General features: G+C 34.9%; 1 protein-coding gene across 2 annotated transcripts in view; it reads right to left on the bottom strand.

Annotated features, from left to right (window-relative positions):
- Positions 1-13,504, bottom strand: part of GALC (galactosylceramidase) — a 40,556-nt gene that overhangs the window by 5,185 nt on the left and 21,867 nt on the right. For both annotated transcript variants that reach the window (XM_084520068.1, XM_084520067.1), the window contains exons 8-15: positions 10,876-11,031; positions 8,649-8,773; positions 6,701-6,828; positions 6,191-6,280; positions 5,485-5,574; positions 4,215-4,359; positions 3,556-3,736; positions 675-838 (exon numbers count right to left, since the gene is read on the bottom strand). In XM_084520068.1, the coding sequence (XP_084376194.1) occupies positions 675-838; positions 3,556-3,736; positions 4,215-4,359; positions 5,485-5,574; positions 6,191-6,280; positions 6,701-6,828; positions 8,649-8,773; positions 10,876-11,031 (1,079 nt within the window). The remainder of the gene's footprint in view (positions 1-674; positions 839-3,555; positions 3,737-4,214; positions 4,360-5,484; positions 5,575-6,190; positions 6,281-6,700; positions 6,829-8,648; positions 8,774-10,875; positions 11,032-13,504) is intronic.

Genomic DNA, 13,504 nt, shown 5'->3' with positions numbered 1-13,504 from the left:
AGGAAAAACTATTCTTTAAGTAATGCTGATATATCTTAACAATAGAACGGACCACAGCCCATTCTAAACACAAGCATGTTTTTACACAGAGATGAACTTAAGTTGTGCAGTTACACATTGCAAAGTTTCCCTAAGGAACAACAATGCGTTAAGAGAAGGTAACAGAATGCCTATGTTACAATACTATACCTAACCATGGTGAAGAAAAAATAAGAAGTGGAAAACTAAAGCCATCAAATAGAATAGGAGATATTTTTAAGGCCTAGTGCAGTGTGAAATTCATCACTATAGGCTATCTTCGCATGAGATGTACTGTAGATTTAGAAGTTGCATTTGAGTCAGAAACTATTTCTTCCTAGGCATAGCAGAAGAACACAAAACAAACCTTTCTGTAACACTGAATCAGAGTATTTATGAAAAGCAAAATAATTTGCATTTGCTATTATAAAATAGCTTTCTGACTATCTTCTGCTGATGAAACCTGAGAACAAGAAATGGAATGCCTATTAATGTTCAGATGCTCTTGCTTGCATAAGAAATATGACCATCATTACAGCACAGTGGGTCAAGTGATGGCAGATGAGTAACAAAAACTGAATGATTACCTTAATAAAAACATTAAGCACAGTCGATGTCCATACATCAGCATCTGCTTTTACTAAATGGCTGCTTACCTAAGTCACCAGTGACTCTGTAGGTGCCATCTGCATAAACCCAGAAGAAAACTCCTTTCGTACGACGAACGTATATCCCACCATTGTCAACTCTTCCAGCAATAAACACACCCCCATCATCTTGCTTTTCTATGTAGATGTCACAAGTGACTGTCAGATTCACCCTGTAAGAGCAGTTAAGTGTGTTTTTTTTTTTTTTTTTAAATGAGAAAAATGGATTTTTTTTGAGCAGGCAGTAGATAGAGTACTCCCTACATAGTACAGCAACCTTCTTGAGAAAAGATTTAGGCATCCTAATTGGGACCTAAGGGTGTGAGAGACACAGATTCATCTTCACTGATGACTTGTCAGGACTGGTTGTTTCCACCTGTGAGTTCACAAATTTTCTCAGTATGAATATTTCTTCTAATAGACCAACAACAAACCTAAGTGTATTGCCAACATGTTAAAATCTGTTACACAAAAGGTTTGTGTTGTCCACAGTAAAGCTTTCGGGCTTACAAAAATGGAAGTTGCTTTTAGATACCAATCAAACCCAAGTTTCAAGGCAATACTACCACATTCTGTTAGAATTTTAACTTAATTTCTCTAACATTTTTAACATATAGGCCAGGTCTTAGGAAACTCAGACCTCTTGCTCAACATGCAGAACCTTTTTTTTTAAAACAGAAAGTTCAGATAGGTTGAAATTACTTGATTTTTTTCCTGAGCCAATACTTCATCTCAACTGTAAAGCATCAGGTTTTACATGTAATGACAGCTGCAAAGGAAAAAAAAAGTATCTACCATTAAGCAAAGGAATACCAGAACAATCAAATAGCACTTAGAAAATTTACCCGAGTTGCAGCACTAGCTTCTTAGAAGTAAAAAAATTATGTCTATTAATGAACGTTCAGCAAGTTACATTTCTACATCCCATATCTGAATCGACTTCCAATAAACTGTTGTGAATATAGATACAGCTACAAAGTCATGTATTTAGGAAGTTTCCAATTATTCAGTTATTTACTAAACATAGAAAAACACTCAATGTCCTCAGCTCAGCTGACAGAAATCATTAAGGATACCTATATCAGGAAGTCGTCTTCTCAGATCTTACATAAGAGTCTCATATTTCATTCTAATACAATGTTATTAAAAGTATCAGGTTCTTGGATAGACATTCATTACACAAACTGTGTGAGATTTCTTTCTTGCCTCCCTATGTATTAAACAAAAGACTCCTACATCCTGCTCAAGATATTATAATATTGGAATCAGTGAGAGTTAAATAGTAATATTTATAGGATATAGCTAGGCTCAGCATAACAAGAGCAAAATTTAAATTTAGGAGTAGAAATACAGAACTTTCACAAGCACAAGATTAAAATCTAAACTAAAACTAAAGAATCCTCAACTTTAATCATAATAAACTGCTATTGATGACTGAAGTCAAACATCTTCCCATAGAGAAATTCAGAGCAAGATTAGTTCAATATTTATTTTTATAGTGTACAATAACGGTTGAAAATATCTACCCAGGCTTAAACTGGAGACAAAGCAAGCAAATCAAAGGGCCTGAAATTGAAGATTTTCATTACAAAACATCACAGGTGTGTAAAACTTCAGTAACCTGGTGAGTATTCAAGAAGCAAGTTTGTTTTGAAAATAAGATAAGAACTCAAAGAAGTGGAACCAGAATGAAAAAAAAAATAGGAAGATTCCTAGGGATTTCAGTATAGTAATTTAAGAGTACGTTAAATATGACCTACTCAATGAGGGGGAGCTGATAAGGGGAATACAAGGCTTTACTTAACAAAAGGCTGCAGAAAGTAAATGAAAGATCTCCAGCTACAAGATAGCGGTATGTTTTCAGGCTTCAGAGCAAAGTGATTTGATCACTTGTCACAGTCAGAAGTAAGTTTGATGTATGTTATGAAAAAGCATTTGGTTGAACACTGATCTCACCACAGTGAAAGAACAGACAAAATGGCTATTTTAAAAAACATACCAAAAATTTAAGCTAGACTCTTCCAAATTAAACAAAAAAAATCTTAAGCATTAGGTTTATCACTAGTACTAAGCTAATTATCTAACAGGCTCTTTCCCAAATATTTTTTTAATTTTAATTAACATTATGCTAAAATATGCTGTTCCATTACAAATTACTGCCATCATAGCTCCTAGAAAGAACTGTAATCATAATCATACTCTTATGAGACTGGGAAATCTCAGTTGCATCTACCCAGAAACAAAACCGTTTTAAGCAGAAGGTGAATCAAATCCACACAATTCTAGGAACTGCTCAGAAGATGGCAGTCTACAACAATTAAAAACTGCACTATCTCCTGAATTATCTCACTGACATGAAATTGATCAAGTCACTAACAATCAAGCAGCACAGTATAAGATTAAGTAATTTACACTGAATTATTTTTTTGTCCTATTTGAAAAACATACAAAAACTAGTGCTCACTTCAAAATTAGCATTCTGCTTGTGTGATACTGATATTTTGAGTTGGTCTTCCCATGTCCGTTTTTCTCAAATAACAGCATGAACAAGTATGTCCAGCATGAGTTTAGGAAAAATTTTCTCCAATATAGTGGAGCACTGGGCCATGTTACTTAGAGATGAGGTGGAATATCCATCCTTGGATGTTTTCAGGACTTATTTAGACAAAGATAAAGTTGACCTGAACTATTAGCATTGGCAAGAGATCCGAGAAGGGTTCAATGACTTAAGAAAGTCTGTCAGTTATCATTTCTACACATCTACAGATAGCCTGAATGCACAGACTAGCTGTGCAAGAGAAATTAAGTTTGAAATAGATCGATTAATCATAACCCACACTGGTAAGGATGACATTTTCCCCAGATATCACCAAAAATAGTGTTTACATACCAATGAAAATTTCCTATGATACTGATGGTCTGGTCTGCATCAGAAACCCAAGTGATGGGTCTCTGAACTACCACCTGTCGGAGTGTGAAAACATGATCTCCTGGGTCAGAACCATTTATGAAGTACTCAAATACACCTGTCTGATCTGCAAAATTTGGAGCTTCGCTGAAAGGTGGATTACCTGTTCAGAGAATAAAATGCATATGAAAACCAAAACATTATTTTTGTTCTGTCTACTCACTCTTGCTTTCAGAAGTTTCCTCTGAAGATATTCTCCAGACTTCTTACTCTATCAAAGTACAGACTCCAAAAACTGAAGTTTTGGAAGTAGGCCAGTTTTCATAATCACATGAACAAAGTAAATTACCTTCTATCTTTCTTCACAAAAACTAGTTCAGTATATTTGAGCTGTATCTTTTGCATCAAAGAACTGTAGCAGCCACCCAATTAAGAGCTAGAATTAAATATATTTCCTTACAAGTGAGGTATACACCTGTAAGTTAACAGAGAAACTGGAATAAATAAGCAAAAACAAAACACATTTAAATTACTTCATACCTCCCAGACCAGAGAACTCAAATACCACAGTTATGGCCTTTCTACATTGAGACTGTATCCTGTGCATAAATGAAGTTTTTCAACAGAGAATTCTGACTTACGAATATTGAAATCATCTTTGTAATTTGAAGGAAAGGGCTGAGGTGGGGGAGGCTCTGGACAACTACATTTCCGCCCTGTCTTGAGTGTGGTTAAAGTATAGACTTCATCCACGTCTAGGTCTATAGAAAAGCTTCCCCTCCAGACCTGAAATTAAATAAAGCTCAAGCTGCAAAAAATCAAAACTAAATTACAAAATACCCAAGCTTCTGAGTTAAAGGATATTCTCTAAAGGCTGATTTGAGGCAAAAATCTTATCTTCTTGCCTCGGTGTTTAATATCTCCAAATTATTTTTGAAAATTACTTCCCCCAAACTCCTCATTACCTCGAAGTAAGTTTGTATACAGCTAGTAAAGCTATAGTCAAACAGAGCTTAATTATACAGTTCAGGCATCAAAGGCAAGAAGTTTCAGCAAGAGGGAAAAACATCAGGAGTTACAGAGAAACTGCTGGGAACATCCTGTTGTGGGAAGTACTTAAGTCGTATTAGGCACAGTGCTCTGTTTTTGAGAAAAGTTACTTTAACATTAACCAGTTTGAGGAAGTACTTTAAAAAAAAAAAAATTAAGTTTGCGATGTATGTCCCAAATACATTCTTAATGCTTTGAGTAGTACAAAAAGTTATCCCAACAGAGGCTCTTTTCTTAAAAAGATTTCTTCTAAATACACCCAGTGAACACACATATCCCAAAAGTTCGACAATGAATGTGGGCGGAGAAGCCAAAAAATTAGAATGTTATCACCTTCAGGCCAGAGGAATACTACAACTACCACCTTGCAAATCCTTCTACAGCAGGAACTTCAGTGCTGGAATATCTGGAATAATGCTAACACCCAGTGTATGAGCATGAATAAAGTTAGGTTTAACAAATGACGCTCGGTTCTACTATACTGACATTTTATTGCATTTCAAAACCACAGGCTGAAAATTCAGTAAGGTAGTCCAGAAAATGGAAAAGGACATCCACATGCATCACAATGGTATCACTTAATTTCATTACTTTCAAAGTATATATCTACAAGAAAGCAGTAATGTTTCAGCCCTACAAAACAAACTGCATCACCAGCCTACTCAGCGATTATCTTTATGAACACACACTGAATACCATCAAACTTCTCTCTGAAGAGCCAAGTACAAGTTACCTTAGATTGCCTTATGTGATTCTTTTTACTTCATAATCCTACATTGCAAAACAAAAAAAAGCATCTTTTTTGCACTTCCATTTCTTAAACATAATAATACAAAAGATTAATAAAACTAATTAACTTACATCTAAAGGTTGGAGTTGCTTGAATAAAATAGAGTTCGCAGATTCAAAATCAAGCCTTGAATACCACACTTGAAGGGTTTCCACCAAATACTACAATGAAATGTAACAAAATTAAGAAAAAAACACCACACAACTCCAATATTGACCTCAAGAAACATCAATCCTTTATGGGTGTATAACTTCTGTTATTTTAGAGCTGTTGATCTCATTAGCAGTCACCCCTCTATTCTGCTAGCCATAACGTACTTTATATTTTTGTAGATTTTATGTCGATAAACCCACATTATACAGTCAGCTGCAGTTATTTTCCTGGAAAGGAACTGATGACAACTAGAAAGGTCATGAGATCATAACCATGCTAGCCAGGCAACCTATATCAGAAGCTCAAAGCACTCAGTCTTGAAATAAATCCTAAAGAAAAATCCAACTGTGTATCTGTTCCCGGGAATTTTTTCTTCAATATACGTATTATTAGACCAGGAGGGTAGTAACTGTACAAATTCAGCTATGATATTACATGTTATGGTGAAAGCAGAAGTATAATGTTTAAAACTTTGGCAGGTATATAACAGCCTATAGTACTGGAGGTCAAGACTTTTGATCTCTTGCTACCCTACTATATTACCTTGCGTGCATTTATCTCTCAATAGCTATTCACCTTGCAAGAGTAAACAAAGGTTACAAAGGTTATTCAACATCTACTTACAAAAGACCCTCTGAGGTAGAAAGTTGCTCTCTGAGGTGACACATTGAAATGAGGCAGTGGAGGCCTGATACATTGAGAGTGATTATGAGTCTGAAGAAAAAATAACAGAAGGACCATACATTACTAGAATGCATCAAATGCCAATACTCATGAAAAACTGGATAGATTTAAATTAGAAAAAACAACACGATCAACTTGCAACTATTTATTTCATTAACTTAATGATGATTGTTATTATACAAACTTAATTTTATTGGGAATACTGCTTTAAGAAAACTACACAGATTTAATTTTCTCCCATGGTATGTTATGAAATTAAGGCTAATTTGTGATATAGAAGTTATATACAAAGTTTAGATAGAAAAAACGATTTGTAGTAGCCTAACAAAGCTACAAAAGTATCATATAACATAACCACAGGTATTAAGCTATGTAAAACCAAACAGGCTCTTTTTAATAAAATGTTCCCTTTGTCTACCCTACTTTATTGTAATTGCTGATGCACATTACCATAGTTTCAATTATGATGGTAAGGTTTCCTAGGCCATCTGTCAGAGCTACAAAACTGCCACCTCCTTCCAGGTGTCCATCAACTTGCAAGTATGACCAGCCTGGTTGAGTAAATTGTGTTGTGTGCGCTAAGACAAAACAGAACAAAAATCAGAAGAAAACAAATCTTAATAAAATGTAACATCCATTTCTAATCTGAATTAAATTTCTTGCACAAGAAAAAGGTGATTTGGGGAAGGAAGTAATGGAATTTCAAAAAAAAATTCTACCCATACAAGAAAATTAAGAACTTGTACTAAAATACAATTAAAAACATCAGCTCTATGACAGATAAAGCAGTTAAAACAAAATGTTAGCAATTATTTTAAAAAGGAGAAAAAAAAAATCTTATCATAGAATGGTTTGGGTTGGAAGGGACCTTAAAGATCATCTAATTCCAACCTTCTGCCATGGGCAGGGACACCTCCCATTAGACCAGGTTGTCCAAAGCCCCATCCAACCTGGCCTTGATTGCTTCCAGGAATAGGGTATCCACTTCTCTGGGCAACCTGTTCTGGTGCCTCACCAACCTCAGAATAAAGAGTTTCTTCCTAGTATCTAATCTAAATCTACTCTTTTAGTTTAAAACCATTACCCCTTGTGCCCTATCACTACACTCCCAGACAAGAAGCCCCTCCCTAGCTCTCCTGTTACGTAGCCTCTTTTATGTACTAGAAGGCTGCTGTAAGGTCAGCCCGGAGCCTTCTGTTCTCCAGGCTGGACAACTCCAACTCTCTCAACCTATCTTCACAGGAGAGGTGCTCCAGCCCTTTGATCATCCTTATGGCTCTCCTCTGGCCTCATTCTAATACTTCCACATCCTTCTTGTGCTGTGAGCCCCAGAGCTGAACACAGCACTCCAGGTGGGGTCTCATGAGAGCAGAGCAGAGCAGGAGAATCACTTCCCTCACCCTGCTGGCTGTGCTGCTTTTGATGCAGCTCAGGATACAGCTGGTTTTCAGGGCTACAAGCGCACATTACTGGGTCATGTTGCACTTCTCATCAACACCCACTATATGCCACTAAATAAATCAATCATGTATATGTAATATGAATATTCACCACAGTTCGTATTTCCCCCCCCCCCATCTCTGTTTAAAAAAAAAATAAAATCAGTAAACAGTTAAGCCAGGGAAAGTACACAAGGGCATCTCTTGAGGAATAACTACATTGGGCAGAATTTTCAGCATGCAAGGCAGTACCAAAGACATATGACCTAGATCATGAAAATCCAGACAACATGGAAACAGGAACAGCTGCTCAGTTGTTCTGAACTGTTCATGACAGTATAGCCATTTTTTCCTAACATTTTTACATATACTCATAACTAGCAAAAGAATAGAAATTAAAGCATTTGTCTTGATCCTTCTTCACAGCATTGTATATGCCACTAGCTTTCTCGAACTGTGGCAAAGGCAGCAAAAGATTACAGCAGGACTACAGAGTAACCAGTGAATCATGCTTTCATAAGACAAAGCATAGAAGTATTCCCCTTTCCTAATGCACAAGAAAACACTGAGTTTAACAGATCAAGAAACTCAGGCAGTACAAGAATACAGAAGTTCTTTGCTCTGTTTTCTCAAATTGTAAGGTAATAAATGTCTACTTATGGATGAAAAAAGAGTGAAAAAGAATAGGAAAATACACTAGTCTCTACAGGCACACTAACCCTTACAGGCATTTCAGATCAAACGATTTTAATAGCAATAAAAGGCAGTAGCTTATATATTTCTGCATGATCAAGTCAAACATTAAGATTTCCCTTGCTATTAAGATCCCTGGTTTCTCTTGAAAGAAGCTTTTTTTCTTTAATGTCGGTTTAATTTGGTGCAAAAAAAAAAAAAAATGCACATAGAAAAAAAATAAACAAATAAAGGCTTCATACAATACAATTACACAAGCCTTTTACCTGTAATCCAGATAGGTGCTTCTACTTTGTAATGGCCACTCCATGGCTCTTGTGCTGTCATTAATCCACATCGACCAAAGGGCAAGTCTTCATAATAGCTAGCCACTAAATTCCACGCAATGGTTCTGGAAAAATAGGTTTGTTTTGTTTACTCATATGGATTGTATTAGATTAAATTAGTACAAGAATTTATTCTTTTTTCCTCCAGTACACATTCAAAAAGCTTCACATCCCAGCCAAAAAATAAAGTAAAAGTTTCCCAGACAAAAAAAAATCGTATTTATATATCATTACAGCAAAAGGAGAGGGAGAAAAAACACACTACAATAACCCCACAGGAAAGGAAAATAAGTCATCATCCAGAGTTGAAAACTTCATACTAAACCACTGATACATTTCCTATCTCTGTCACCATAAAAAGATGCACAGTAAAAGAAATGCGCACCTGAGATTCCATACTTGCTAACCACATCAGCTGAGAGAAAATTCAAAATAAAAAAATGAAGTTATCACAGTTCACAATTTTATTAGCTTTTTTGTTTGTCTGGTTGTTGTTTGTGGCGGTAGTGTTTTGATGGTTTGGCGTTTGTTTCTTTAAGCCCTGATAAGAAGTATAATCCCCCTTTTATCCACATAAATAAAAGGACAGTAACTCTAGTTAGTAACTCTAACCAGCCATCATCCAGGATTTACTTTAAAAAATTGTCAGGACATTGACTAGGTTAATTTTCCTAACATCTTCTGATTTGTGAATATCAGTGAGTATCTGTTGCTATGACCTTAAGACCTGTGCAGCCATAGGCATGTAGATACAATTTAATAAAGGAGTTACAGAGAACACAGAAGCTGGTATGTGATTTTGCTTTTATATAAATGAGTGCATAGAGCTCATATTCTCAACTCATCGCCTTAGATTTATCACATGATATACGCATTTCAGAATAGATACTGAAGTCCTCCAAAAACACACTCTTAAAATAAAGAACTCAAGATGTAAACTTAGCTTCCTCACGGTAAAATTTTGCCTAAGATGCAGCACAAGGCAACAAGAATGTAGGGAACTCAAGCTCAGAGGAAAGCTCAGAAAGATTAGCCTCCCTTCATCAGGAAGGCTCAATATAAAAGCCAAGATAATTGAAGTATTGATTATATGGATTTAGAACTGTTCTATAATTTATGAATAATTTCTGGCTGCTACATCGCGAAACAAGTGGGGTTTATATAATCTCAAAGAGCTTGGAAAAAGAAGAAAATGCAACAGGAAAAGACTTATCCCTAAATGAAATACTAAAGAACATGAAAATCAAGAGACAAGTCAGGAATTCACAGAGGAAATAGTTACGTGGTAGAAATTTTCAGCTCTCAGAGGGAAACAAGATTCACAGAAGACAGTCAACTCAATAAGTTTCTCTTTAGAAGCATGCAAGTGCTTTCTGCTGTGCTCCATTTCAAGCATTTCAGAAAAAAACATTTCTCTTTATTAATCCAAAAATAAGTTACATAAAAGCTAAAAGTTTTGAAGTGATTTTGCTTAGATCCTGATGCCTCCATTTTCTTTAATCAGACTATTTTTTATTTTTTTTTCAAATATTAGTAGTTGTTTCACTGGAAAAAAAAATATTTCTCCCATTCTGTTTTAAAACTGACTTACATAATTACCCGCTAAGTAGAACAATAATTTTCTTACAGATTTCAGTTTGGCATGAAGATGTACAGAACAAAAAAAAATATCAAAAGACCACAGCAAGTTTTAGAATGGTTTCTCAGAAAGTAGCTGTATGGAAAAAAAAAAAGAAGTAATAAAATACTTTCCTACTACTTTTAAATGAAGACAAACAACCTGATAAAGACCCTAAGAAGCATGCAGCTAGATTAGCTTTATTATGTTATTTTCCTCCTGTGTTTTTCAGGTTGTTAGTTCTTAAGAACATTCTGTTTTTAAGAACTATCACCAGCATCTCAAAAACAGATGAACTCCACTGCATAAACCAATGGATACACATGGAACTGTGATGACTAAGAATGCATTAAAATTTGTGGGACTTCTAACCCAGAGAGAGATTAAGACAGTAGACTTCACACCTTCGTATATTTGAACTGGGACTGACAGAGGAGAAAGTTTCAGTTTACCTACTCCCTTAACATAGCAGGTAGATGTGTTATATGGTACTTTAGACAATTCTTACATATGAAGTTCCAAAAGCTAGCAACAGCGTACAACACTTACGAGGTCATGTTTCCATTCACGTAGTTTTGGTTTAGGATCCGAGCCCAACAGCCTGCACCTACTTCATCGTTGAAAGTACTATAATCTTCTGAAGACCACAGTTTTTTCTGCGTTAATAAGGCATTTGGCACTGTTTTCGTTCCAGGATAGTGAGCCCTATACAGCGTTTTAAAAAGAAAGAGCACTTATCAGAAAAAGAAAAATCAAAGCCTGGAAGTACAAACATCAGCAATAATTCCCCTCTTCCAAACTTAAATTGAAAAACAAACTCTCTTTGGAATAATATTAATCGAATAAAAAACTTGGAACAAGAGAGATGTGTAATACATCTTATCATATTTGCATCAGTACAAGACTACTCCTTTAAAACGTTACCTTCATAAGTAAGCCTAACTTAAAATACATCGTGTAATGTCTGCAGCTAGCTAAAGCAAAGCTTTATCCTGAAATTAAGCTTGATAACTTGTATGAGTACTTGCATCATGCTAAGAGAAATACACACTTTGTACTACATTAGACAAAACTTTAATTATAAATCAACAGCAAGATACAGTACTAGGCATTATTCTAAAAACTTAATGGCATTAATGCCTTAATGCACCTGAACATGAACTTAGCTCATTCTTTTCAACAAATGCAGCTTTCAAACAGGCGGTGTGGGCTATAAGAGCTAAAGAGGCATAAACTGAAAATAACTGAAACATGATCAAAGCTAATTTTCTTGGCAAAGCCTTTCTTAGAGTACATATACTTTCTCCCAAATAAAGACTACTGATCACATTCAATTGCATCATTTCAATATGGCAAATTAGCCTAGCTGAAATAAAACATTGCAGAAATCAAGATCATTCCCCTCAGTTAGGACACGCATTGAACACACTAAATGCATATACTAAAATAAACTATCAGCACTGGAAAGGAAAGCATAAAGATTTCCTTTACTACTAGGCTGAAACTTGACAAATTTATCAATTTGTGGGTCAGGGACAATAATATTTTTTCTGTACTGATTGTTGGTTTTTAAGTATTTTCTCCCTATTGGACAATTGGCCATTTCCCATTGTTGTAGTCTTTCATATCTTGCTTCACTAATGATAACATAAGACACAGTAAAGATTTTAACTACATCCTTGTACAAATTAGCAAACGTTTTCGCTTTAGCTTGGAAGCACAAGTATTACCTTAGTACCAAGAAACTTTTTTTCTAATGGTGTAAAACATGTAGCTTGCAAAGATAAGGCAGAAAATGAAAAGATTTGTATTCCTACATTCCATGTCCTGAAGAACTCTTTATTAAAGAGTCAAAAAAAATTATTTTACCAAAATTCAGGGGGTGGGGAAGGGTGGTTAAGAGCTTTATATAAAATTACACAGGAACAAAGTCTATAGAGCTCAATTTTCCTGCACATAGCAATATACCAAAGTAGAGGAGGGAATAAAAAAAGTCAAGTTAGAAATAGCAGCTTTTTTCCCCCACTGTATTTCTTATATATCTGTACAAGGTTGTAAAAATTAAACCTAAAAAAAAAAGACTACATAACACCATCACTGCAACAGAGCTTTGCAAAAAAGCACTACTTACAAAAACCTCAAAATCTATTTCTCAGTATCTCTTGAAAAAAAAAAAAATACAATTTGTCAGCTAATATCACTTGTTATTCCTTGTTCTCTTTCTTACTCAGATTGTAGGCCTGGAAGCAACAGGGCGACAGTTTGAATTTGTACTAGTGCACACATCATATATTCTATCGTGGAAAAACAAGACGTTGTGACATTACTTTTGTTAATTTGTACATAATTAGTTTTGACCAACTTCTTTAAAAGGCTTAGTTTTCTGTGACACTTACGTTTACCCAAATGCCTATTTAAAACAGATCTAGTTAAGAACATTGATTATTCTAACCAAAAAGACTCAGTTGTCACCTAATGACATTCTGAATTAATATTAGGTAAAAAAAAAATTAAATCTGTTATTCTTGAACTCACTGACACTCTGTAAAATCTTCCTGTTTTCTTTCCATTAACAGCATGAAAAAGGGGGATATTTTTTCCAACATGGAGAGTCAGAATAGCTTGGCCTCTAACAGTACAACACAAAAAATTAAATTTTAGATTAAAAAATTTTTAATTTTAATTTAATTTTTTTTTTTTAATTTAAAGTTGATGTAGTTTAAGTTAAATTTAAATTACAATGTAAGCAGCTTACATTGTGTTACAAACAAGTAGCACATCTAAAGTACTATGAATAAGCATAGAATTTGCAAGCCCATCTTTGAAAAACATTTTTTTCCAGGAGTTGCTACGTAACTTAAATCTGTATGAGTAATACTTGTTTAATTCATTCTATTTCGTTTCACTGGTAAAATTAATGCAGCTGTAATAGCTCTGAAAAGCTGTTTGGAAATACCACATTAAAGAGCTTTGGTGACCTGGGTCATTCCTTTGTGGGTGAACATTATTAAGGGTTTTTACAGTATCTCTTCAGGGCTCCCCCTCATTGCAAAATAACAAAAGCAGTAGCTTTAACTAACTTTCCCTCCAGCTTCTCTGACAGGAAATCTCAGAGATCACAAATCAGGTTACAAAGCCAAATTTGTTTTTTGTATATTCATGTCAAATACTGGCTAAC

The sequence above is a fragment of the Aythya ferina genome (assembly GCF_964211825.1).
Source record: "Aythya ferina genome assembly, chromosome: 5".
Lineage (NCBI taxonomy): Eukaryota > Metazoa > Chordata > Aves > Anseriformes > Anatidae > Aythya > Aythya ferina.
Note: the sequence above shows the minus strand (reverse complement) of the source record. Positions and strands in the feature narration are given on the sequence as shown.